Source organism: Chiloscyllium punctatum, chromosome 12, assembly GCF_047496795.1.
Source record: "Chiloscyllium punctatum isolate Juve2018m chromosome 12, sChiPun1.3, whole genome shotgun sequence".
Lineage (NCBI taxonomy): Eukaryota > Metazoa > Chordata > Chondrichthyes > Orectolobiformes > Hemiscylliidae > Chiloscyllium > Chiloscyllium punctatum.
Window position 1 is genome coordinate 73,951,760 of NC_092750.1, and position 27,963 is coordinate 73,979,722.

General features: G+C 42.0%; 1 protein-coding gene across 1 annotated transcript; it reads left to right on the forward strand.

Annotated features, from left to right (window-relative positions):
* Positions 1 to 1,928: 1,928 nt before the first annotated feature.
* Positions 1,929 to 26,665, forward strand: LOC140483937 (rhodopsin). Its single transcript, XM_072582785.1, has 5 exons — positions 1,929 to 2,448; positions 18,973 to 19,141; positions 20,928 to 21,093; positions 24,525 to 24,764; positions 26,083 to 26,665. The coding sequence occupies exons 1-5, from the start codon at positions 2,088 to 2,090 to the stop codon at positions 26,209 to 26,211; spliced, it is 1,065 nt and encodes a 354-aa protein (XP_072438886.1). The 5' UTR covers positions 1,929 to 2,087; the 3' UTR covers positions 26,212 to 26,665.
* Positions 26,666 to 27,963: the final 1,298 nt, after the last annotated feature.

Sequence of the window (27,963 nt, forward strand, 5' to 3'; positions counted from 1 at the left end):
CATGGGGCATGTGATACTCAAGGACAGTGCATGCAGAACGATGATAGTTCCTCACAGAAATTCACTCCCGTTGCTCACATGACCCCTGTTCTTTCGAAATAAAAGGAGGGACAGAGAAAAAAGGGATTTATCGGCCAGTTGGCCTGACATCAATGCTGGGAAAAATGCTGGAGTCAGTTATTAAGGATGTAATAACTGAACATTTGGAAAGCGGTGACAGGGTCAGACCAAGTCACTATGGATTCACTAAAGGGAAATCATGCTTGACAAATCTTCCAGAACTCTCTGAGGATGTAACCAGTGGAGTGGACAAGGATGAATCAGTGAATGTTGTGTTTTTGGACTTTGAAAAGACTTTTGACAAGGTCCACGCCAAGAGATTAGTAAGCAAGATTAAAGCTCATGGTATTGGAGGTAATGTATTGCCGTGGATAGAGACCTGATTGGCAAACAGGAAGCAGAGAATTGGAATAAACAGGTCCTTTTCAGCGAGGCAAACAGTAATGAATGGGACACCACAAGGTTCAGTGCTGGGACCCCAGCTGTTCACAATATAAATTTAATGGTTTGGACAAAGAAATAGAATACAATATCTGCAAATTTGCAGACGACACTAAGCTGGGTGGCAGTATGTGCTGTGAGAGTGCTAAGATGCTGGAGGATGACTTGGGCAGGTGAGTGTCCAATATTTGGCAAATTCAATGTTAGGTGGATAAATGTGAAATTATCTACTTTCGTCGCAAAAACAAGAAAGCAGATTATTATCTCAATGGTGGCAGTTTAGGAAAAGGTGATGTGCAATGAAACCCGGGAGTCATGATGGAGGTTGGCATGCAGGTACATAAGGCGATGAGGAAAGCTAATGAAATGCTGGCCTTCATAGCAAGAAGATTTGAGTATAGGTGTAGGGATGCCTTGCTGCAGTTATACAGGGCCTTGGTGAGGCCACACCTTGAGTATTGTGCGCAGTTTTGGCCTCCAAGCCTGAGGAAGGGCATCCTTGCTATTGAGGGAGTCCAGTGAAGGTCCACGAGACTGATTCCTGGGATGGTAGGACTAACATATGAAGAAAAGTTGGATTGACTGGGCTTGTACTCATTGGAATTTAGAAGAATGAGGGGGGCAATCCCATAGAAACGTATAAAATCCTAAGGGGACTGGACAGGCTAGATGCAGGAAGAATGTTTCCAGTGTTGGGAAAGTCCAGATCTAGGGGTCACATTCTAAAAATAAGGGGTAAGTTATTCAGGACTGAGATGAGGAAGAATTTCTTCACGCAGAGAGTTGTGAATGTGTGGAATTCTCTACCACAGAGAGCTTTCGGGGCCAGTTCATTAGAAATATTCAAGGGAGAGCTGGACGTGGTCCTTGTGGCTAAAGGGATCAAGGGGCATGAAGAGAAAGTGGGATCCTGAGATTACATGAATCAGCCTTCTAAAACGTTTTTAGAAGGGTGAAATGGCCTACTCCTGCACCTATTTTATGTTTCTATGTAAACTGCAAGCACAGTCCTATCCTACAGCATCTAATACTCGCTATTGTACATGTTCTAGCCTGTAAAATAATGCAAGCAATTCTGAGGTTCCAAAATCCCGTTCAATGCAAAAGACCTGGCTCGGTTCCCCTGCATCCATAGATGTGCTGCGTCCATCCAGTTGGAATGATGTCTAAATATGGATACGGTTGCACACCATGTCCACTGATACAAACCTCTGTTGACCTTGTGCTTTTATTCCTTCCATATTCAATAATTTCTGAATGGGATTTCTCAGCCAAGGCCTCGCCATCCACTCCAGCAGTGTGAGTGTTAATAACTGGATGGGTTCACAATACCGTCTCAGCTCCAGCCTGGATTATTATGCTTTCACCGTGGCTTAATTGCTTTCTGCTGACAGGCAGGGCCAGCTTAATCCAAGGCTTTATAAGGGGGCTCAGAGACCTGGGGTGGGGGGGGGTTTGATTCTGGCCAGTCATTGCTCAAGTCAGTCAGTTCCTGTGCTGGGTCGGGTCTGGTTCAGAGAGGATCATCATCGAGGGAAAGGAAGGGAAAGGTTTGCTTCGACTGACCTGCACAACAAGCTGCAACCATGAATGGCACAGAAGGAGAGAACTTCTATGTGCCCATGTCCAATAAGACGGGCATAGTCAGGAGCCCATTCGAGTACCCGCAGTACTACCTGGCTGAGCCTTGGAAATTCTCAGCGCTGGCAGCCTACATGTTCTTCCTCATTATAACAGGGTTCCCCGTCAATTTCCTCACCCTGTATGTCACCATCCAGCACAAGAAACTTCGGCAACCCCTTAACTACATCCTCCTCAACCTGGCAATCTCTGATCTCTTCATGGTTTTTGGTGGATTCACTACCACCATCATCACCTCAATGAATGGCTATTTCATCTTCGGACCGGCCGGTTGTAACTTTGAAGGCTTCTTCGCCACACTTGGAGGTAAGTTCTGGATATGTTTTCAGCCACTGGTTCAATGCTTGGTCCAACTCCATGTGTCAGGAGGGTAGGCGGCGTGATTTCATTACCAGTCCAAGCCCTTGTTTGCTCAGAAGCGTCTGTAGGAAAAATTCAATGGGACATTCCAAGGATAGATAGTAACAAGGCTTGAAGTTAATTTTTCACTGTGGATTCGATAAAGCGTAAGTTAAGATTAATGTGTGTGGCTTGATCGGCCATTTACGTTATTTAATGCAAACGTTGCTCACTAGCTGGGGTCAAAACCTTGGGGCTAGAATATTGAGTTACAGATATTATAATCAGATAAGGTATGGTACATTTCCCAGCCGTGTTTGGGACTTCCGCAGAATTCCATAATAGTAATGGTGCAGAAGGAGGCCATTCAGCCTATTCTGCCTGTGCTGGTTCTATTACCTCGTGCCAATTTTCTGCCTTATCCCCATATCCCTGCACACCATTTCCAATGCCAACTGGAATGCCTCAATTGAACGTGCCTCCATCACACTTCTATGCAACACATTCCAGACCCTAACTACTTGCAGTGTGGAAAAGATTTTTCTCATTTGGACATCACTTTAAGTCCGTGCCCTGTCTTTCTTATTCCTTTTAAGAGTGTGCTAAACTCAGACTTTCTGCCCCAGAGGCACTAAAACTACAACTGTGTCACAAGACGCTTAACATGAGTCCTGTTCACATTGAAGCAAACGGGAGCAAGTCAGACTGGCCGCAAACGGGGAGAGTGAGTTTTAGTGATGTTTCTGCCTGTTTTGAAGTAGGATGCTTTTGTGTGCTGGGCAGAATGTGATAACCACTACTACACTAAAGGTACAAAATCATGCATCAAGTTGTACTGTATTGGATCCTCAACACCTATGCAGATCAATATTCCTGGATATCAACAGGGTAAAACAATGGAAGTTGGCATCCAACGCAAACTTTAATCCTTTAATCCTGGGGGAGAGAAATCTCTGTACAGTCTTAAAATGAAAAAGGGGGAAATGATGAAATCATTGAAACAGTGTGTCCAGAGTCCCTGATTTAAGGTCGGGAAATCTATCCTTGTCTAGATAGAGTAAACGCAGGAAGGATGTTCCTAATGTGGGGAGTCCAGAAACAGGGTCCAGAGTTTAAGGATATGGGGTAGGCCATTTAGGACTAAGCTGAGGAGAAATGTCTTCACCCAGAGAGTGGTGAGCCTGTGGAATTCTCTGCTGCAGGAAGTAGTTGAGGTCACGTTATTTTTTTTTCAAGAAGGAGTTAGAAATAGTTCTTGGGGCTAAAGGGATCAAATGGGGAGAAAGTAGGAAACAGGGGATTGGATGATCAAGTGTGATCATATTGGATAGCAGAGCAAGCCTCAAAGGACAGAATGGCCAACTCCTGTTCCTTTTGTCCAAGTTCTTTGTTTTCAACTGCATTTCATACTCTGATATGATATTGGAAGTCCAGTAGTAAAAATATTGAACACAATGTTCTAGAGTGAAGGTAACTGGAGATATCGGAAACCAGTAAAAAAGAGGATAAGAAACATTCTTCTCACAATAACCAAATGATAGAAGAGATAGGGACACCATCAGAAGTCGAATCTCAGGAGCAGAAATGGGTAGTGTGAAGAAATCTGTTTGCTGAGGGATTTGAGACAAGTCAACCAGAAAAACAATGTCAAAAGTCTGGTGAGAGAACAATGTGTGAATGAACTTATCCCGTTTCCACCCTGAAGATGCATAAATTTTCCTCAAAGGGATCAAAGATAATAAAAGAACCTTGTAAATTTAAAACAGCTATACTGGAAATGCTTGGATAATTGGTGATCAAGAAAGGGAATAAGCAGGGACAGGATATTTTGAAGATGACGTGAATATGACGTGAAGCTTTTTCATCCATGATTTTAATAAGATCAAGTTTCCTAATATGCATAACATAATTTTGGGCACCTTGGGGCAGATCCTGTGACAGTAATGTAAATGTGGTTTCACTAAATGGGTGCAATGTTAGACAGGCTATAAACAAGGGATGGGATAAATCATGAGAGCATATAAAGGAACCTGGTGAAATTCCTGCTGAGCAGTAAATTCCATACATGCAGTGGGACATGGAAATAGTGCAAATTGTGATTTAGTGATGAGGCAGGGAGTAAATACTTAGTGTAAATCATGCCTCATGCTGGAGGACGTGGAGCCGAATGTAAATGGGAAATGACATTAATTAAATGTGGTATTGATTGAAGTGGGTACAGATCAAATAAATTGCAAATCAAATTTGCTCAAAATGTAATTTCAGGTAGAGCAAAGCCTTGAGAGGATGTCAAGGACGGTGGGAATTGAATTGGATGATAATTGAATTTGCTGTACACTTCATGTTGCGTGCAGCATTTGATTTGATTTGATTTATTATTGTCACGTGCCAAGCTACAGCGAAAAATATTGTTTCACATGCTAACCAAATAAATCATACCTGATGTTAGTACATCATGGAAATATAATAGAATGCAGAATATAGTGTTATAGCTATTTTCAGTGTGAAAGCCCCCTGACAGCAGGGTGGTGAAAATTGCTAAATGGTGGCAGTGGGGTTGGCAGCGCTTGGCTCCTGAACAAGAGGCCCAACTGTTCATGGCTTCTGTGGCCGGCTCTGCCACCTCCACACAGCCTCACCGTTGTCTTTCCAGGTCGGGAGTTATTATTTTTTGTTTTGTTGCCCTGGGGTGTCCTCCTGTGGGAGTTTGGGGCCCCGTGTGTCTCCATCCCTGTTCCATCTTGGGTGGAGGCATCGGAAAACAAGCCAGGACCCCGTTGATTGCCTTGGAGAGCCCAGCAGTTGACACCTAGCATTGGAGGAGGCATGGTACCCATGCGGGGTGACCATCTCCAGCTCGAAAGTGGTGATTGCAGAAGCGCCGGGTGGCAATGGTGGCAGTAAAGGAGCACATTGCCAAGACCTCAGCAACAATGTTGGATGGTGGCGGCTGGAGGAACTGCAAGGGTGAACTCTATGAAGAAAGAAAGATGAACTTTTGAAGATGTTTCAGTATTTAGTGATATCAATTTAGTATTAATTTATTTCGTATTTTGCCACTTAGTAATTTATTCAGTAAGTTATTCTGCGATCCAAGATGCTGCTAAAACATGGCAACATTATTCACTTTTAAATGTACCTAGGCACAAGTGACAATATATTAAATTTTAAAAATGGAGAAGATGCAGAGAAAGATCATCTTTAAAATATAGGTCTGTTCATAAGTCTGATAACATCGGGGAAGAAGCTGTTCTTGAATCTGTTGGTACAACAAACTTTTATATGTTGTGCTCACTGCAGGAAAGTATCACTGGGGTGGGAGGTGTCTTTGATTATGTTGGCTGTTTTCCCAATGCAGAAAGAAGTACACAGGGAGTCAAGGAAAGGAGGCTGGTTTTTGGGAGAGATTGGGCTCTTCACAACTCTCTGTAATTTCTTGCGGTCTTGGGCAGAGCAGTTGCCATGTCAAGTTGTGATGCATTCAGATAAAATGCTTTCTATGGTGCATCTATATAACTGGGTAAGGGTCATTATGGCCATGTTGAATTTTCTTAGTCCTCTGAGGAAGTAGAGGCATTCTTGACCATAACATCGACATGGATGGATCAGAATAGATTGTTGGTGATATTCACTGCTAGGAACCTGAAGCTCTCAACCACTTCCAGCTCAGCACCATTAAGGACGTGCCCTCCACTCCATTTCCTGCAGTCGATGACCAGTTTCTTTGTTAACTAGATATCTGGTACAAACAGTGCAAGAAGTGCATCCAATTTGGTGTATATTGAGCAGGACAGGTCAGTCGATGATGGCGTCAATCAAACTCAGTGTAAATATTGTTTGATGTTAATCAGTCAGAGTGTACATAAAATTTGGTGCAAATCAAATGTGATATAAGTTGAACACAGCATGGTGCAAATATATCTGGAATATTGTGTCCAGTTTTGGTCTTGCATTTATCAATCAATTAATTACATTAGAAAGAGTACTCAAAGGGTTGGGAACACGATCTGGTGACAGTTCTGCAGCTGACCAAGAGAGAACACTGTAGCTGGGAGGACCTGCCAGAGACAAGGTGCCCATTCTGCTCTTTATTGATCCTCATTGCCCAGAAGCTGGCGATTCACTAGCACTATCCTTGGAAGTCTCCGCTGAGGACATTACAGAGGTAGCCAAGCCCTCAGTCTCCACCCTGCTTGTCCCTTTCCCACATTCAGAAGGTGCAGGTGGAGAGGATTCACTTGCCTCTGGCAAGAGGACTCTTGGTATATTTGGGCCATCCAAGCACAAATACCCCTGGAATTGCCCAGTCAAACGCTTAGGGAATATGGACTTCATTGCTGAGCAGGTTTCTTCCCCCAGCTGTGGAACAAGGGACTACAATAAGATGTAATGGGAGGGAGAGAAAGAAGAAAACATTTTGAGGGCACTTTGGGGGCCAGGTGACAGTGCGCTGGATGTTATTTGTTACATTTATATAAATCTCACTGTTTTGACTTTGTACCTTTATGTTTGAGTCTCTGAACTCCCAAATGTAACTGCCAGGTGATATAGAAAGAAAGTTATGAAAGTTATACAAGTAAGTTTATGGGTTTATCTTGTTGTAAGTTTATCTTGTTGCAAGAATATGATCTTGCTCACTTAGGTACCTCTACCTGAAAGTAGGCTGCATTCAGTTTAAAGCAGACCCAGAAACTTTCTCCCAGTACCACAGAGAGAAACTGGCAGGCATCTTTATGATGTATCTTGATGGTTTTGTGGAGAGATTCTGCAGAACAGGAAGGTTATGTGATCAATAAAATAGCAAGGGAATTTAGGATTAGAAATTAGAATTCTGGGTCTTTAAGCATCTGGTGTGAGAAATTAACTCTAATAATTAACTCATGGATGCACAAGATATGATATCTGAGTTGAGAGTCTGCCGCAAAAGGGGGTTGCAAGATGAACATGGTGTATACAGGATACCGTTAGCCCTGGTCTTTGTATCCAAAAGTATTGGTGTGAATGAGATGATATGAATAAAGTGATGGCTGGGACAGGGAGGTGCATAGCAAACAAGGAATGAGTGCATTAGGATGGCCAACAATTAGGGATACCACAGGTTCTGTGTTCTGTACAGTCTATAGATCTGTGTGTAATATTGTTTCCCTTTAAAGGACCTCATATTGAAGGGTCCCACAGCTTCCTTTGTCACGGGTCAAGTTGTTTAATTTGCCCTATTCGGGTGTGCTCATAGTGATGTTCTTGCCCAGCATGGACGAGTTGGACCAAAGGGTCTGTTTCCATGCTGTACATCTCTATGACTCTATGACTTACGATTTCCAGCACAATTGAAAATAACACGAGACGTTGGCTCTTGGTTTGCAGCTTCTATCTTCTAATATCAGTGAGGCCCCAAGTGTCCATGGTCCTTGTCTGGTAGCTATTCCAGTGAACCTCACCAAGATCTCACCAACTCTTACAAACCAGCCTGCATCTGCCCATTTCCACCCCCATCCCCATCCCAGTCCTGGCATACAGGGTTACTAAGGCAGGTGTGGTTATTTTGTGGCACGGTGGTAGTGTTCTTATCTCTGGGTCAATAGGCCCATATCCAAATCTGACCTATATCCAGAGGATGGTAATAATAATAATAATAATAATAATAATAATAATAATAATAATAATAATATCTCTGAATATTATTGCTTGAATATTATTTCTAGTGTGCCAGGAGAGGTCATTCTTGTGGACCTGCTCCTTCCTGCATGACCCCAGCCCACCTATGTATCCCCTTTTAAATGTTTTTGCCATGCCGCCCTTTAATTCCTATTCCCCGCACACCCAACCTGCAGCCTCAATCCCGAAGACTCTGTTCCTGAATCTCATTTCCACGGCAGTGGTCCCCCTCATCCACCCACATTTCCCCTTTCCCCTTGGGTTCCTGACAAACCTGATGAACTGACCCATCCCTCGAGCAACCTAACCTAGCAGCCCCATCCAGTAAGAACCCAAAACCTCTGCCTGGTCTCCTCAATGGTGCTTGTCCTACTCCTCAGGACGGGCCAGTATGGAATCATGTATGGAACCTGTAACCATCTCCACAGACTGAAGAGGCACAGACCCTACAACTGAGTTATGACCAATCCCCCGGACTGGGAACGGAGGCTGTCTTTGACTTATTGTGCTAGGATTCCCCTAACTCCTCATGCAGACTTCACTGAGACTACTCACTTTAGACTTCCTGCATGTGCAGGGTGTTTGCTATATTAGCTGCTAGCACATAGTGCAATATGGGATTGAAATACACTACCAAACAGCAAGATGGTCAGCAAGGGAAACTGCCCCAGCAACTAGACATCAAGACAGGCTTTGAAATTCTATTAAAGTTGATGGCCAAAACCTTATAAGTAAAACTAAAAATGGTTTATTAAAAACAAATCAACCATGAGCAGACTTTGATAAATTTAGAAAGTGGAATAAAGTGTTTTAGATTTGCTTAATTCTCTACTACAGACATCAGGTGGAGGCCAAGTCACTGTATATATTTCAGAAATAAATAGACTTGCAAGGCCATTTTTGGAATACTGCATACAATTCTGGTTGCCCTGCTTTAGGAAGAATGTTATTAAACTTGCAAGGGTATAAGATTTCCAAGGATGTTACCAAGACTGGAAGGTTTGAGTTATAAGGAGAGGCTGGATAGGCTGAGATGTCTTTCCCTGGAGCATAGGAGGCTGAGGTGTGACTTTATAGAGCATTATAAAATCATGAGGGTCATAGATAAGGTGATTGACAAGGTCTTTTACCCAGAGTAGGGGAGTCCAAAACTAGAGGGTATAGGTTTAAGGTAAGAGGGGAAAGGTCGAAAAGGGACCTGAGTGGCAACTTTTTCACACAGAGGGTGGTTCGTGTATGGAATGAGCTGCCAGGAGAAGTAGTAGAGGTGTGTACAATTACCATAAGACCATAAGACATAGGAGTGGAAGTAAGGCCATTCGGCCCATCAAGTCCACTCCGCCATTCAATCCTGGCTGATGGGCACTTCAACTCCACTTACCCGCATTCTCCCCGTAGCCCTTAATTCCCCAAGACAACAAAAATCTATCAATCTCTGCCTTGAAGACATTTAGCGTCCCGGCCTCCACTGCACTCTGCAGCAATGAATTCCACAGGCCCACCACTCTCTGGCTGAAGAAATGTCTCCGCATTTCTGTTCTGAATTTACCCCCTCTAATTCTAAGGCTGTATCCACGGGTCCTAGTCTCCTCACCTAACGGAAACAATTTCCTAGCATCCACCCTTTCCAAGCCATGTATTACAACATTTAAAAGACAATTTGAGACAGAGACATGGGACAGAGAAGGTTTAGACGGATATGGACCAGATTCAGGTGAATGGGACTAGCTTAGTTTGGTAACCTTAGTCGATATGGACAAGTTGGACTGAAGAGTGTGTTTCCATGCTGTATGAATCTATGACTGTAATCTAAAGATGTCAATAAGTATAGTGCAAGCATGAATGTGCAATGTCGAGATAGAGGATCAGCCATGATCATATAGAATTGTAAAGTGGGTTTGATGGGCGGAATGGTTCTTGTGCTACTGTTGTCTATCTTTCTAAACAATAAATGGAATTTAATGGACTGTATTAAACATTTCAAAATTTCTACTTTGCAATTCCAAAATTGAGCATTTGCCTTTAAGTTGTTGGATGCTACTAATGCATTGCACATGGGGCTGGGGGGGTGGTAGGCTCTTAGTATAGAGTTAGGTTTTTCAAAAGAACCACATTTTTTTGGAATATATGTCCAAGCCTTAAATAAATTCTTGGGAAAGCATTAATTCTGAACAGCCTTCGTGGTTGAAATGGGACATTCAGCACAAATCCAAAAGGAAATGGAGGATTCAAATGTAGCTGCAATGCAAGGTTGCCCAGATATAGGCTGAAAATATCGAGATCAAATGAGAATCATAACTAAATCATAGTGGTGAGATGGTGGCACAGTGGTTAGCACTGCTGCCTCACATCGCCAGAGATTCCCACCTCAGTCAACTGTCTGTGTGGAGTTTGCACATTGTCTGCATGGGTTTCCCCTGGGTGCTCCGGTTTCCTCCCACAGTCCAAAGATGTGCAGGTCAGGTGAATTAGCCGTGCTAAATTGCCCGTAGTGTTAGGTGAAGAGGGAAATGGGTCTGGCTGGGTTGCTCTTCAGAGGGTCGGTGTGGACTTGTTGGGCCGAAGGGCCTGTTTCCACACTGTACGTAATTTAATCTAATCTAATCTAAAAGGAATGAGGACAGAGGTTGCTTGAAAATTAAAAGGAATTGGAGAACTATATTGGAATACTGAGCCACATAACCTGAGGAATTATCAGGCTGGTCTACCATGCAACTCAAAATATCAGTTTGCAGTTAATTGTTCTAAATGAACATAGGAACAGGAGTTGCCCCTTGAGCCTCTTTCTCCTTTCAGTGAGATCCTGGCTGATCTATGGCCTAATTTCATATAGTTATCTTTGACTCCATATCCCTTAATACCTTCGCTTAAAAAAATCATCCACCTCAGATTTGAAATTAGCAGTTGATCCAACATCCACTGCTATTTGTGGAAAAGCTTCCCAAACAACTACCACTTTTTATGTGTAGAAGTACTTCCTAACATCGCTCATGAATAGTGTGGACCTATTTGTCAGACTGTGCCCCACCTCCCCCCCTCCCCCTTAACCCCTCCCCCCTCCACCCTACCCACCCAAATCCCGGTTCTAGATTCCTCAACCCGATGGATTGGTTAAAATGTTATCGGGGTTCTTTAAATTGGATGGGCTGAAGTAAGATTAAGAATTTCAGAACTTTCCCTGCTTCAGATTAGGGAATGCCAATGCGCTAAAATCACTGCAAAGAGTGTGACAAATTATAGATTTTGTGAATCCCTGTAAAAATAGCTGAGTTAAGCACTTAACCATTACATGCATAATTATTTCAAGTGAAATATCCTTATTTTCAGCAGACCCTCTATGAAAAAGGTTCAAAGAAAGTGGAATATGGAACACGAAAGCTTTTAGTGGTTTTACAGTTTACATAATCCAGCAGGAATGACCTAGCTTGTCTAATGACAACGTTAATCAGGTATTACTGGTATCAAGAAATAAGAGTTTAAAGGGAAAAAAAGGACCGAATTGTCTTAAAATTATAACTTGAGATTAGCCACTACGACTCCACAATTGTATAAAAAGAAAAGAATAATAGCTGCCAAGGTAATGGAGAAATGGATAGAAACTGGACTGGAGCTCTGAATAATTTCCCAACTGAAAATGGTGGGAAGGGAGGGATCGTAATCTGAATTTAAAAATAAGTGTGAAAAAATAAACTTTGTGGTCATGAAAACAGACATAGAAATTCCCTTTAGTCATGGAGGGGTGAAATTTTCCCAGCCCCTGAATGACATGGACTACAGTGAAAGTTGGGAAAAAATTGGATGAGATGTTCAAGAACCTCCTTGATGTGCAAAAAGGTCCCATGTTCCAAGCAAGTATTGGATAGCGAGTTGAGATTTTGGATAGTGAGCACTAAGAGGCCAATTTGTGTGGATTATGAGTCATTATCAACCTCATCACTATCAAAAGTCCCCTTATATGCAGATTCTGATTCTCCCATTCGCTGGATAGAAACTAGATGCCAACATAAAAGTTGAAGCGGTAACCTGATATTCCATCTTGCTGCTTGCTCCTTCAGACCCCAGGACGTATCCCATTGGGAGGGGCCACATACACCCCATGCCCATGGAAATGGGCATCTGACACATACCAGCCCTGCCCACTCTCATGGTACATCTCTACTCCAATATGCTTCTGCACTTTGGAACACAACAGCGTCTCTCAATGTAGTGCTGCTACTTTGTACACAGGGATGGGCTCCCACCTCATAGATTGGACCACGGTGCATCTTAGGGAACAATGCTTGTTCTTCTGGTGCTCACTCACTTTGAGCCTACTTGGATACTAATAGCACCTTGCCTTGCCTTTTTGCACTTTAACCAAAGTAACAAGCGCAAAGTACTTCTGTCCTGACTTACCTTGTAGTGCAGAGTCAAAGCCAGGCAAATTGTCATGGTTATCAATAGTCAAAGGACTGGACACATTGCTATATGGCACCAAGCTATGTCAATCTCATACCTGCACTATGTGCCAAAGTGTTTTCAGCAGCTACATGAGATGTGCTTTCACCAAACGGCAAGTCTTAAAGTTGAAGGGGAATAATCCTCAGTCAAGTCAAAGGAAACTCTCTTTAGGGCAGGGTGTCATAGAACCATAAAATTCCTACTGTACAGAAAGAAGGCATTCAGCCCATCAACTCGGCACTGACCCTCTGAAGTGTATCCCATCCAGACCCAACCCTCCCGTCCTAATGTCCATAACTCCACATTTACCATGGCTAATCCAACTAGCCCACATATCCCTGGATACTACAGGCCAGTTTAGCATGGCCAGTCAACCTAACCTACATACTTTTGGACTGTGGGAGGAAACGAGCACCTGAATGAAACCCCCACAGACAGAGGAAGAACATGCAAACTCCATACAGGCCGTCTCTCAAGACTGGAATCAAAGCTGGGTCCCTGGTGCTGTGACACAACAGTGCTAAGCCACAGTGCCATCCAGACATAGTAAGTCAAGGGCATTGTTCAATATCAGTCCAGGGCCTTTCGCATGGTCAGTTGCCACTCACAGCAAGGGTCCTCTCCTTATAGGGGTTTAGGAACCAAATATCAGGTCTTGAATACTCGTCTTGACTCTTTCTGCCCTCTTGTGGACCTTTTTCCTCCCTGGAGTATAATGACCTTACCTACAGGAAAAACGATTTTGAACATTTTCTCAGGTCTTTTAGCACAATCCGCCTCCTATAAAATCCGATTAATAACAAAGTTACATTTATGCAGATTGCAAAATGTCAAAAGGAATTTCAAGAAAGTAATATAGAAGGGAAACTATGATAGTTTTGCATGTGTTTATGGGTTGCTTATTGCAGCAAGACTATATTTCTCAGTCAGCCACCTCCAGTTGGAATAGGCAGTATTCAGTTTAAAGGTGACCTGGGAGGTTTCATCTAAGGCACCTTTATGATGCATGTTGATTTTGTTTATGGAGAGGTACTTCAGAATTTGAGGGATTTGTGATGGATAAGGTGAAAAGGAAATTTAAGATTAGAAATCAGACTTATGGACCTCTAAACATTTGGTGTAAGAAATTAAACAGAAAAGGTCAGGAATTACTTTGGACAACTTTCATACTTAGAACAATTAATGGCTTCCTGATGGCTTAGCCCTTATAAAATAGTGTTTTGCATCCAAAAAAGATCAAGAACAGTTAAAAAGTTTGATTGGACAGTTACAGTGGTTGTGGATACAAAGTAGACCCAATGCCAGTTACGGCATATCAGAACTGAGAATTATGTCAACGTATGCTCTATTAATGAATTCCTGAGAGCAAATAAAACTCTAGTGTTTTAGGTTAGTGATTTTGCTGGTACTTTTTGAAATGAGGAGGTTACTGAGTTTGTTAGTGATCTTTCTGAGTGTGTTGAGATGAGGAGATCTTGTTCTTTGGAAGTTCGTAACAACATTAGCATTGATTGATGTGACAATGTTTTTAAATTTGTTTATTCTAGTGACCTTGTGGGTGTTGTTTGAGATGAAACATGTGGTTGAACTTCTTGGAGTTATTCACCTTGTTGGGTTGATCTGAGTTGAAGGTGTTGAGCTTGTTGGATTGAATGATCTCATTGGGGTTACTTGTGATGAAGATATTGAGTTTGTTGGATTGAATGGTCTTTGTTGAAGATGGTATTGGAGTTTTCATGGTGATAATATGACAGAAATTCCTGTTTTCATGGTCTAATTAGATCTATTGAACTAATAGTCGTTGATGATGTACTTGGATTTATTGAGGTAGTCACATTTAGCGTAATTGGATCTTTTGAAGTAATTTTATTTATGGTGTCGTTGAACCTACTGAAGTAATGGGATTTTGTGTTATTAGATGTATTGATGTAATGGTATTTGATGGTGTAATTGGATCTGAAGAAGTAAAGGGACTTGATGCTAAAATAGCATCTACTGATGCAATGGTATTTGATGGTATACTGTAATTGGATCCATTGAGGTTATGGTATTTGATGGTGTAATTGGATCTACTCAAGTAATTATATTTGGTGTATTTGGATCTGTTGATGTAGCTATATTTGATGACTTAACTGGATCTTTAGAAGTAATGGCATTTGATGGTATAATTGGATCTGTTGAAGTAACAGAATTTTATGGTGTCATCTATTATCGACCAGGCCAGACCCCTCAAAATATTTTATGAAGGTAGCCCAGACCCTAACTTTTCTAGTTGTTTTAAGCAGCATTAATTCCAGCTGGTCAAACCACTCGGTTTTAAACAAACAGAATTTATTCACACACAGACAAAAGAAAGCTGAACTTAGAATAACATAACTATTTGAAAACCCAACTGATGTGAAAACGCAACTTAACAAAGAGCTGTTCTGATTTCCTGCAACATCCCATAACACGCCCCTTGGCAAAAATGTTAACTCAAACACAGGTTCTTACAGGAGAGAGATTGCAGAGAGATAGAAACAGAGTGGAGCTGTTCCTTTGGGTCCCCAGCTAAAAACTAAACCCAAAACTATAAAAAAAACATTAACTGGGAGAACTGGTCACCTCCCCTTCATTGTACAAGTGTTTTATAAAAATCTTAAAAGACTTTCAAAATAAATATTTCCAGATATATCGGAACTTCTGCCTTTACGACGCCGCTTGAAAGAAACCAAGGACAGAATAACCTTGTTAAAGGTCACACATTGGTTCAACTGAAATAATTGTTTTTAGTTTAATAGGATCTGTTGAAGTAATGGCATTTGATAGTTTAATTGAATCTGTTGAAGAAATGATTCTGCCATGTATTTGGATGTGTTGAAGTACTGGTATAATGGTTTTTGATGGTGTGATTTGATCAAATGCAGTAACAGTATTTGATAGTTTAATTGGATCGGCAAAAATTATAGCATTTGAAGTGAGAATAGATGTGTTGAAGTAATGGTAATTGATGATGCAATTGGATTGACTGAAGTAATGATTTATGATGGCATAATTGGGTCTACAATGGAATGTAACTGGGACTCATTGAAGTCATAGCATTTGTTCACTCAACTGGATTTGTTCAAGTAATTATATTTCATGGTATAAATGGCTCAATTAATTACTACTATTTGATGGTACTGGTATTGGATATACTGAAGTAATTGAATTAACGGTGTTTGAAAAAATTGGATCTGTTGATACAATTGTACTTGATGGTATAATTTGATCCGTTGCAGTAATGGTAATTGATGGTGCATTTCGATCTACCAAGTAATGGTGTAATCATATCTGTTGAAGTAATGGTATTTGATGGTGTAATTAGGTGTACTGAATTAATGGTGTTAGCTATAATTGGATAAGTGAAGTAATGGTATTTAATGGTGTAATTGTATTTACTGGTGTAATGATATTTGGTGATGTATTTGATCTAATTGAAGTGAGGTATTTGATGGTGTAATTGGATCTACTAAAATGATATTTGATGGCACAACTGGATATTGAAGTAATTGCATGTTAGGGTGTAATTGGATCAGTTTAAATAATCATTTTTGATGGTGTAATTGGAGTGAGTTCAGTAATGGACTTACCATAATTGGATCTGTTGCAGTGATGATATTTGATGGTGTGATTAGATCTGTTGAAGTAATTGTATTTCAGGGTATAATTGAATCAGGGTATAATTAAAGTGATCACAGTAATAATATTTGATGTTGCGATTGGATCTGTTGAAGTCATGGTATTTGATGATATAACTGGAATCTCTTAAATAATGTAATGATGTAATTGGATGCACCATTCTATGGTGTAATTTGATTTATTGAAGTAATGAGAATAGGTGTAATTGGATTTTTTATAGTAATGATATTTGATGGTGTAAATTGATTAGTTGATGGTGATGTGTTGGGATTTCTTGTTTTGTCTCAGATGCTGTCATTGTTTTTGGAGATTGTGATGTAATTGTATTATTTTTAAATTAATTATCATGTTGCTTTTCTGCCTTGCGTTTGTTGGGAATAATAATGTGATTGAATTTGATGGGGATATTGATGTGATTGGGCATGATGGGGATAATGAAGAGATTGGACATGATGGGGATAATGATGTGATTGGATTTGATGGGGATAATAATGTGATTGAGTTTGATGGAGAAATGATGTGATTGGGTATGATGGGGATAATGATGTCATTGGGTTTGATAGGGATAATGATGTGATTGGGTTTGATGGCAATATGATGTCATTGAGTTTGTTGGGGATAATTATGTCATTAGGTTTGAATGGGATAATGATGTCATAGGGTTTGATGAGGATAATGATGTGATTGGGTATGTTGGGAAAAATTATGTCATTGGGTTTGTTAGTGATAATGATGTCATAGGGTTTGATGGAAATAATGATGTCATTACTTGGATGGAGTAATGGTGTGATTAGGTTTGATGAAGATAATTTGTTTCGTTTTGATGAGTATAATACTGTGATTGGGTTTGTTGAGATTAATGATGTGTTTGAGTTTGACAGTGATAATGATGTGATTGAGCTGGATGGAGATTATGATGTGATTGGATTTGATTGGGGTAACGATATGATTGGGCTTTATGGAGATATGATGTGATTGGATTTGATGGTGACAATGATGTGATTGTGTTTGATGGAGATAATGATGTGATTGGGTTTGATGGCGATAATGGTGTGGTTGGATTTGATGGAGATAATGATGTGATTGGGTTGAGGGAGATAATGATTTCTTTAGTTTTGATGAGGATCATACTGTGATTGGGTTTGCTGGGGATAACAAAGTGATTGGATTTGATGGAGATAATGATGTCATCTCTTAGAATTCTAAAAGATGAGAGACTTAACAAACAATCCTGGTCTTTTTCAATATATAATTTCAGTTACATCACATTGTAAGCGTTTGCTACAAATTCTGTGTCTTACAATCTTATTCTCCACAACCACTTGATGAAGGAGCAGTGCTCTGAAAGCTAGTGCTTCCAAATAAACCTGTTGGACTATAACCTGGTGTTGTGTGATTTTTTAAACTTTGTACATCCTAGTCCAACACTGGCATCTCCAAATCATTCAGTTTGGTGGGGATAATGATGTCATTGAGTTTAATGGGAATAACGATGTTATTGGATTTGAGGGAGATAATGATTTGTTTGGTTTTGATTAGGATAATATGTGCTCGAGTTTATGGGGATCATGATGTGAATGTGTTTGATGGCGATAATGGATGCTCTTGGTGGTCTCCCTATTGCTTGAATCAAGAGACCCAGGTTCAAGTCCCGCCTCCTCCAGGAGAGTGGGAAAACATTCCTGAATAGATTGATTTTAAAAATCCTTGCCTATTTTTGGAACTTTGTCCAAGTTACTCCATTTCATAGTGTGGGTAAGAGACAGAGAGAAGAACAAGAAAAACGTCTACATTTGACAATCATGAAACCAACATTCAGATGTCTTTGATGGAAATAATGACGTGATTGGAAATGGAGGCAGTAATGTCACTTTGTTGCCAATGAAGTTGTTGTGTTTATTGTGACATTGTTTTTTGGCCTGCTGGAGACTGATGATGTCACTGAACTTGTTGGCAGTGATGATGTGAATACATTTATTGCTGATGTTGTTCTGTTCAATGCTGATGATATCACTAGGTTTGATGCAAAGGATGTCCTAGGACTTTTAGGAAGGGATGTTCGTGGAGTTGCTGATCTCAAATTGTCATTGAATTTTCCATGATAATGTCGTTGGGTTCTTTGGAAACCATGAACTTTTTTTTATAAATATTTTTATTGAAAAGCTTTTTAAAATCTTTTACAAAACATTTATATATAAAAAACCCATCAAAACAGGAAAAAAAGTACACAGAAGAAGGCCATTACATAGTACCATTGTTACTATTCTACCAAAACAAACCTATCTACTTAACTAAAACTAAACTACAAACATATTGAATAACTACTAGCTTAAATTACATTCAAGTTACTTAAACTAGATAATGTATGAATGTTACTCAGTTTGCTGACTGCAATGAGGTCATTTCTTTTGAAGCGCTGGCATTATTAAGTTATTTGTATTTAGTGTCCTGATTAATTTTGTCGAATTTGAGACATACTAAAATTTTTGGAAGGAATGTTTCAGTTGGATTTATGTTGACGTTACCATTGACCTTGCTCCAAGTAGTCCATCCACTGAGTTTGTATGGGATGCTTGTTCTTTGGATATTAATGTGAGACTAAATTTGCCCGATGTGACCTTTTCATTGGGAATCTTTTGCGGATTTTATTTTTGAACTGACTTTGTTCCAATTGATATTGTGACTGATTGGGATCTTGCTGTGTCAGGGGATTGACTCTCCCTTTCTCTCCATCAGGTGAAGTCTCTCTCTGGTCACTTGTGGTTCTTGCAATTGAACGATATGTGGTTGTCTGTAAACCCATGAGCAACTTCCGATTTGGCAGTCAACATGCCTTTATGGGTGTAGCCTTCACGTGGATCATGGCATTGGCTTGTGCCTTCCCCCCACTAGTCGGATGGTCCAGGTAATCACATTTGCAATACACCCCACCTTTCCTTCACTGATCAATGCAAATGACACCTTCACCTTCAGAGAAGTCACACTTCAACATATACCAACTCTCATGGGGATTTGCCTTAAATCCCAGAGCCTGGATGAAAAACCAGTCCAGACCTGCAACTACCTGTCAAAATCAATTAAATATTATTTACTGGAGTATAAACTTGGTGTGTGTGTGTTTTGTGTTTGTGTGTGTGTTTATGTGTGCGTGTGTTTGTGTGTGTGTGTGTTTATGTGTGTGTGTGTTTGTGTGTGTGGTTGTGTGTGTGTGGTGTGTTTGTGTGTGTGTTTGTGTGTGTGTGAATGTTTGTGTGTGTTTGTGTTTGTGTGTGTGTGTGTGTGTGTTTTTGTGTGTGTGTGTTTGTGTGTGTGTGTGTGTTTGTGTGTGTGTGTGTTTGTGTGTGTGTGAATGTTTGTGTGTGTTTGTGTGTGTGTGTGTTTGTGTGTGTTTTTGTGTGTGTGTGTTTGTGTTTGTGTGTGTTTGTGTTTGTGTGTGTGTGGGTGTGTGTGTTTGTGTGTGTGTTGTGCGTGTGTGTGTGTGTGTTTGTGTGTGTGTGTGTTTTTGTGTGTGTGGGTGTGTTTGTGTGTGTGTGTGTTTTTATGTGTGTGTGTGTGTGTGTGTTTTTGTGTGTGTGTGTGTGTTTGTGTGTGGGTGTGTGTGTGTGTGTGTGTGTTTGTGTGTGTGTGTTTGTGTGTGTGTGTGTGTGTGTGTGCATTAAGGGGGTGGGGTGTGTTTTGCAGGCTGTTAAAGCTCCAAGTGCGAGGTCTTTTTTTCCTGCGGATAGTGCTGAGTGCACCAAGTGTTTTTTAATTTCTGAGTTATCTTGCGGTATGATGGCTCAGTAGATAGCACTGCTGCCTTATAGCGCCAGGACCCAGGTTCGATTCCAGTCTTGGGTGACTCTGTACGTGGAATTTGTACATTCTCCTCGTGTCTGTCATGTCCTCATGTCAACAGGGTGATCCAGTTTCCTGCCACAGTCCAAAGATGTGGATTGGCCATGCTAAATTGCCCCACCCAGGATGTGTAGGCTAGATGGATTAGCAATGGGAAATGCAGGGTTAAGGGGTGGTGCTCTTTGGAGGATTGGTACAGACTTGATGGGCCAAATAGCCTCTTTCTGCACTGTATGGTTTCTATGAAACGTGATGGTACCCAAGTGAGGTATGAACTGGAATGTTGATGAAGACAGAAGTGAGTCCATGGTATGATAGAGCCTGAGGCCTACCTGATGCTCTGAATAGCTTCAAAACTCTTTGAAAATCTCATCCCTCACTCAAGATAAAGTCATGGAGCACACAAGAATCCTGTGGTACCACATTCACAATTGTTTGAAGTCTCTATGGCTTTCCTTACTGAGCTCCCAAGAGAGTGGTGGCCTATGGGAGGTGACGGTGACTGGAAGGCTGGGACTGAAAGTTGTAGACAAATGTGACAAGGGGAAGGAGGGAGGGTAAAGTTTGGCCCCAGGGAGGCCAAAGTGTAGGGTGGCAAAAGGTCCTGGTTTACAATATAGAAGGAATTGACAAGGTGGTGGGTTTAACGTTTTGGAAAAGTGGGGAAGTTGGATAAGGAGACTGAAGAGAGGGCTGAGGGCTCGATGGACTCTAATAAAGAGTTGCGATTAGAAGCAAGTGGGAAATGGAGAGTGGGAAATGCAACACATTTTTGCATGGCGTTTGCCAATGGCATTCCATTGATGAAATCCCTTGGTCCTTTTTTTATCTTGAAGATTTCTTTATCTTTGCAGATACATCCCTGAGGGAATGCAGTGCTCGTGTGGGATCGATTACTATACCCTGAAGCCTGAAGTGAACAATGAATCCTTTGTCATCTACATGTTCACCGTACATTTTTCCATCCCCCTGACTGTTATCTTCTTTTGCTATGGCCGCCTCGTCTGCACAGTCAAAGAGGTAATTTTGAAAGTACATTTTGTGTCATTTCTAAAACGCGGAAAGTACTGTGGGGGTGGGTGGGTAGGGCATGTCCAGAATAAAAGAAGAGCAGTATTGCTCGGCACTTACCCCCTTCAGCAGGTCGGGTAGTGGCTGTGGGGATGAGAAACCGTGCTGGGAAGATGTCAGAACACAACAGGTTGAGGCAAATGGGAGCTCGAGGTATATGTGCACAGAAGAGGTGCAAATGAAGTCAAATGGCAGACAAATTGGAGACCTTGATTGTGTCTCAGACAGAGATGGAGTCCTTTTGTATATCCCTCAACCAAACACAGACTTGGTAACCACTTTATGGAACATCTCTGTCTGTCCCCATATCATTCCCTCAGCACTTCTCCACCAGCTCTTTCTGTTTGTCACGAAACAGCTCTTTGGAAGAGGGTGTTCCATGCTGCCATCTCCCTGTCTCCGGTAAGACCCTGTGTTTGATTTTACCTTTTGTGCCAAGGGGAGCGTATGGAGATTGCTACAAGTATTTGGAACAGCATCATTAAGTTAGGATAATCTGTTGTGTTTTCGGATAGGTTACGTTTTTTTGTATTCTGCCTTGCTCTCTCCCTGTTAGACTTTTCATTTTTTTTAATACCCTCCTCCCTTCACTTGCTTCAGTCTGTTCGCTTTCTCACTTTCCCCAGTTCTGGTAAAAGGTCACTTACCTGAGCCATTGGTTTTTCTTCTCATCCTGCTGAGTGCACCCAATGTTTTTTATTTCTAAGTTGATGTTGTGTCATATTGGAGTGAAATACTTTTCTAAGATACCTTCCTGAATATAAATAACGCTGATGAGGTTGCCTGCCCCTAATCTTATGAAATAACAAAGGCTGGAGCCATATAATGCCCCTAATCTTATGAAATAACAAAGGCTGGAGCCATATAATGCCATGTTCCATTGTATAATCGAATGTTATGGACTAGGCCAGGCCTCCACAAATTTCATGAAAGCAGCCCCGACCCTAACTTTGCTAATTGTTTTAAGCAGGTGTAAAGTGCATATTCCAGGAGAGATGCAGCTGGTCTAACCACTCACTTTTAAACAAAACAGGGTTTATTTACAAGGTTACCGAATGAAACCCAACCAACAAAGAACAGAATACAAAAAAACGTAACCTATCCGAAAACACAACAGATTATCCTAACTTAATGATGCTGTTCCAAATACTTGTAGCAATCTCCATACGCTCCCCTTGGCACAAAAGGTAAAATCAAACACAGGGTCTTACCGGAGACAGGGAGATGGCAGCATGGAACACCCTCTTCCAAAGAGCTGTTTCTTGCATCAGCAACCTCAAACACTACCTGACTGCTTTCAGTGAATTGCCAGACTGCTCAAACCAAATCAAACCAGAGCAAAGCTGCCTTTTGCCTCAGGTAGTATCTGCTAGCTATCATCAAATTGGCCCTAAAACCCACCCAAACCCAGACTTTTCAGAACCTATGTTTTAAACACTTGCCCGCCCCCGCCCCCAAAAAAACTAAGGAGAACATAACCTTGTTAAAAGAGCAGCATCATCAAAAGTCATTCATGGCACAGAGGAGGCGAAGTCCATCAAGTCAATGGCCATTGAGAAATCTGGTCAGTCTCATGTCTCCCTCTCTATCTCCATGGTCCCAGCAATTTGAGTTCCTTTGAAGTCATTGATCATCTTGAATTTCTTGGGCAATAAATTCTGGATCACTCTCGCTCACTGAGTGAGATCTTTCTCACTCCCTCCCTTTATTTCTTGTCTGAAACCTTCAATCTTATCCCCAAATCCTTGTCTCATCAACGAATATGAAGGGTGTTTTTTTTCTCTCTTGGCTGCCATATCTAAATCTGTCATAATCCCATACAGCAGAGCCCCGGAAGAGGACCCTCGGCCCATCAAACCGGTACTGCCAAAGATACATGATTTCCTCCACCAGTCCCACTTTCTAGTATGAGACCCATAGCCTTAAATGGTTATGACACTTTGAATCGTCATCCAGCTACCTTTTACATGTTCTGCTTCAACTACCCTCCTAGGCAGTGCATTCCAGGCACATACCACCCTCTGGGTGAAAAGGTTTTTCTTTGAATCCCCTCTTTCATTTTAAAATGACGCCCCCTTGCTATTGACCCTTCAACTACGGGAAACTGCTTTCTATTCATACTGTCCATGCCCGTCATATTCTTATACACCTCTGGCAGGTGCCACCTCAATCTTCTCTGCTCCAAAGAACACAACTTAAGCTTATCCAGCCTCTCTCCATCACTAAAACACTCCATCCCAGGCAACATCCTGGTGAATCTCCTCTGCACCCCCTCCTGTACAATCACATCCTTGCTGTAGTGCGGAGACCAGAACTGCACACAGTTGTGGGTTAGCCTAAAACACTGCAGTTCCAACATGACCTCCCTGCTGTTATAAGCGATGTCTCGACTAATTAAGGTAAGTGGCCTACATGCCTTCTTAACTACCCTATTAACCAGTCCTACTGCCTTCACAGATATGTTCACAAGCACCCCAGCTCCCTCAGTTCCTTTGAGCTTCTTAGAGTGTTGCCATTCATTGAGTACTCCCTTGTTTTGTTCCTTCTTCCTAAGTACATTGCCTCATGTATATCAGGGTTAAATTCCATCCAAGATCCAAACCGAAATAAGCAATTTAGATTACTTACAGTGTGGAAACAGGCCCTTCGGCCCAACAAGTCCACACCGACCCACCGAAGCGCAACCCACCCAGACCCATTCCCCTACATTTACCCCTTCACCTAACACTACGGGCAAGTTAGCCAGGTCGATGGCACTAGCGAGATATATGAACATACCAAGCAAGATCAGCAGTAGGCTATTTGGCCCTTAAACCTGCTCTTCCATTCAACAAAACTTGATCTGATTACTCCACATTCCCACTTCCCCTCTTACCCATGTTTTCCACCTACATTCCATGAACGACATCGTCCTCTCCTTGTGTTTGAAGGATACGTGGGAACCAGAGGGTTTCTCTAACACAGAAACAGAAATTGCTAGAAAAACACTCAGCAGGTCTGGCAGCATCTGTGGAGAGAAATCAGGGTTAGAAGTCAACACAAGAAGTTGACCCTGATTTCTCTCCACAGATGCTGCCAGACCTGCTGAGTTTTTTTCTAGCAATTTCTGTTTTAATTTTTGACTTATACCGTCTGCAGTTCTCTGGGTTTCTCTGGCCTGCTGTTAACCTGTAAATTCCCCGGTTTGCTGAGTTCTGTTTTCTTGCTTGCCAGCATGGAAGTTCAGTCACGTTGTTCATCCACAATTCTGGGCTTGAGGATACTATAACCCAGCAGCCTGTCACCTGCAGTTTGTAGCTTTGTAAATTTGACCATCATTCGATGTTTGTTCCTTAACTGACATTGGTCCTCACTCACTAATACTCCCTTCTTGTCCCCAGGCTGCAGCTCAGCAACAGGAATCAGAAACTACCCAGAGAGCTGAGCGGGAGGTCACTCGAATGGTCATCATCATGGTGATTGCTTTCCTCATTTGTTGGTTGCCGTATGCCTCTGTGGCGTTCTACATCTTCACCAATCAAGGCAGTGAATTTGGGCCGGTCTTCATGACCATCCCAGCTTTCTTTGCCAAAAGCTCAGCTCTGTACAACCCTCTGATTTACATTCTGATGAACAAACAGGTAAGGCCGACTGTCCCTCAGTCTTTAAACACTCGCTGTCACTCAAACACTCCGTCTCTCTGTCTCTTTCTCGTTCTCTCTTTGTGTCTGTCTCATTTATCTCTCTAGGCCAATCCATCTATCTCTGTCTTAAAATCTGGATACGTGTTTGTACCTCAGTCTCTCTGGCTGTGTGTGGGTGTTTGTCTGAGTGTGGATGTACATCTGACTGTGCTTGTCTCAGTCGCTTAGTCTCTCTGTCCACATCTTTCTGTATTTGGGCGTTGCTGTCTCTCAGTCTGTGTGTCTATCTATATGTGGTGAGTGTGTGTGTGTCTGTATGTGAGTGTATACATTAGTGAAGGTGGCTCAGTTTCACAGTCTCTCTTTCTATGTCTCACTGTTTATTTGTAGGTATTGCTGTCTCTCAGTCTGTATGTGTGTCTGTATAAGCATGAATGTGTATGTGAAGGTTTCTCAGTCACTGTCTGTATTTATGCATGTACATACACAGGTGTGTGTGTGTGTGTGTGTATGTGTGTGTGTGTGTGACAGTGAGCGTGAGTGTGAGATTGAATGAAAGATTCTGCATTTGCCAGACAGAGTGTGGGTGATAGAATACATTGAGTGAGAGAGTGTGTGTGAGTGAGTGTGTGTGTCTGTGAAGAAGGAAATGAAAGCAATGAGCATATTTCACACCATCAGATCTTGATTTCAATAATGCACCCTGCAGAAGAGCTTTTTAATCAGGCAAATAATGTATATAAAGACGTTTACACCTTCACAATGCTGTTCTCTTCCTCTGTATCCCCCTGTCTATCTCTTTATCTCCTTCTGTATCTCTCTCTCTCATTTTCTCCCTCTGACTCTCCCTCTGTCTCTCTCCCTCTCTCCCTAATCTCTCCCTCTATTTCTCTGCCTCGCTTTCTCTCCCACTGTCTCTGTCTCTCGTTCTGTCTGAAAGTTTCTGCTTCTCTGTTTCTCTGTCTGTTTCTCTGTCTGTTTGTCTCTGTCTCTATTTGTCTTTCTCTGTCTGTCTATCTGTCTACCTCTTTGTCTCTCTCTGTCTTTCTCTCTCTCTTTCTCTCTGCCTCCTTCTGAATGACTACAGTCCAGATGTTGAATCCTTGTAATGTCCTGCTAGTGTCTGTGTATACCACCATAGGCTACATCATCATAGTCTCAAAAGGGAAGGCACTGGGACTTGCAGGTTTCACTCTCTGGTAGGTAGTGCGGAGGATGATGGGTGGCTCAGAGTGTGTGTCGTTAGACTTGTGCAAGCCCAGAGTGACTCGATTGTGTTCTTCTCTCTCTCTCCCTCACTCTCGCTCTTTCCCAGTTCCGTAACTGCATGATCACCACCCTCTGCTGTGGCAAGAATCCATTCGAAGAGGACGAGTCCGCCTCAGCTAGTGCCAGTAAGACTGAGGCTTCATCAGTTTCATCCAGTCAGGTCGCGCCTGCGTAACGGGCCAGCTTGCCCAACTCAAGCCAGGCCCAGGTTGGCATGCGGTGTTGAAGCTGAAATTTCCAAAATAAAAATCTGTCTCGTTGAGATTCAAAGGACCGCGATTTCCAAACAAGTCCAAGCGTTCTAAAATAGTGGAACTTTTCATCTGCATGGTGAAGATTTGAACAGAATGAATCCTTCCATCTTGAGCTTTGTGACAATAACAAGAGTGACAGTACGTCTCCCACACTGTCAGGTTATCAGGGTATCGTATACACTCTAAAATCCACCTGGCTGTCTAGTACCTCACCCGCACCCCCCTCCCCCCCACCCCCGCCAATTATTTTTAAAGCTCAGACCCTTTCTAAAACAAGCCGTCCCTTTGGCGATACTCCAATGTAATTACCCTGTACAGGTCTGATTTAGCTAATGTAGTGTCAATTCAAATTAATAAAGAGCACATTGCAAATAATCTGCCTTCTGGCTTTCATTTCACTCCATCTCCTCCAAGAAGTGTCAATCTTGAGTGATCTTCTTTTCTGCCCCCTCACTCACTTCACAGTTGAGGAAGCCCATGTGAAAAGGGTTCTAAAGGCATCTGGATTGGTATATGAATAGGATGGGTTCAGAGGGGCATGGGCCAAATGCTGGCAAATGGGACTAGATCAATGTAGGATATCTGGTCAGCACAGATGAGTTGGACCACAAGGTCTGTTGATGTGCTACATGACTCTATATAACTCTATAACCCCATTTTTGTCTGCCCCCATCAGGGAGCTTCTAGCCTCAAAGTGTACCCTGCACTTGGCCTATCCCAAGGAGGAGAGATTGAGCAGTTCAGGCCTATACACTCTGGAGTTTAAAGGAACGAGAGGAGATCTAATTGAGGGATATAAGAAGTTAAAAGGGATTGATGAAGTAGGTGTAGAAAGGGTGCTTCCTCTTGTGAGGCAAACTAGAACGCAAGGTCGATAAGGGACAACGGATCGAAAACAGGGATGAGGAGAAATCACTTCAATCAAAGGATTGTGAATCTGTGGAATTCCCTATCCCAGAGTGCAGTGAACGCTGGGGCATTGAGTATATTTAAGGAGGAGATGGAAAGAGTTTTCATTAGTAATGGGTTGAAGGGTTATAGAGAGTGAACGGGAAAGTGGAGTTGAGGCCAAAATGAGGTCAATTATGATCATATTAAATGGTGGAACAGGCTCGAGGGGTTGAATGGCCTCTCCTGCTCTGAGTCTGAAGTTCTCAACTGAAGTCTTCTCAAGCTCTCAACTTGAGAGATATTGAGACGGTCAGAATTCTACCTCTAAGCTCAGTCAACAATTCCTGCTGTCCCTACATCCTCCTCCCAGAACCTATTCACTAGCTGGAGGTGGGATGGGGGGATAATATCCAGTTTAAGTTTCCTCACTCTCTTCTGATAGGCTACGTTTGCTCATTCCTTGATGTTACTGATCAAGGAGGCTTTTTGCTTTTACTTCTGCCTTTTGTTTTTACTTCTCTTGTTCAGTGTGTAATTATTGAACTGTTATCCGATGACCATCCTGGCTATTGATAATACCTATCTGGTCTTCTCTCGCCCTCAGACACTCTCCAGAATATTATAAAACCCCTGTGTGCTCTCGTTTCACTCTTTTGCTTGGCTGATCCGTGCAGTCCCAGGTCTCACACAATAAGTGTCCACACTGTTATCAGAAGTAAATCCATTCTGTTGGAACATTAATTCTTCAAATTTAGCAGCTTCCATGAGGATGTGGCCAAGGT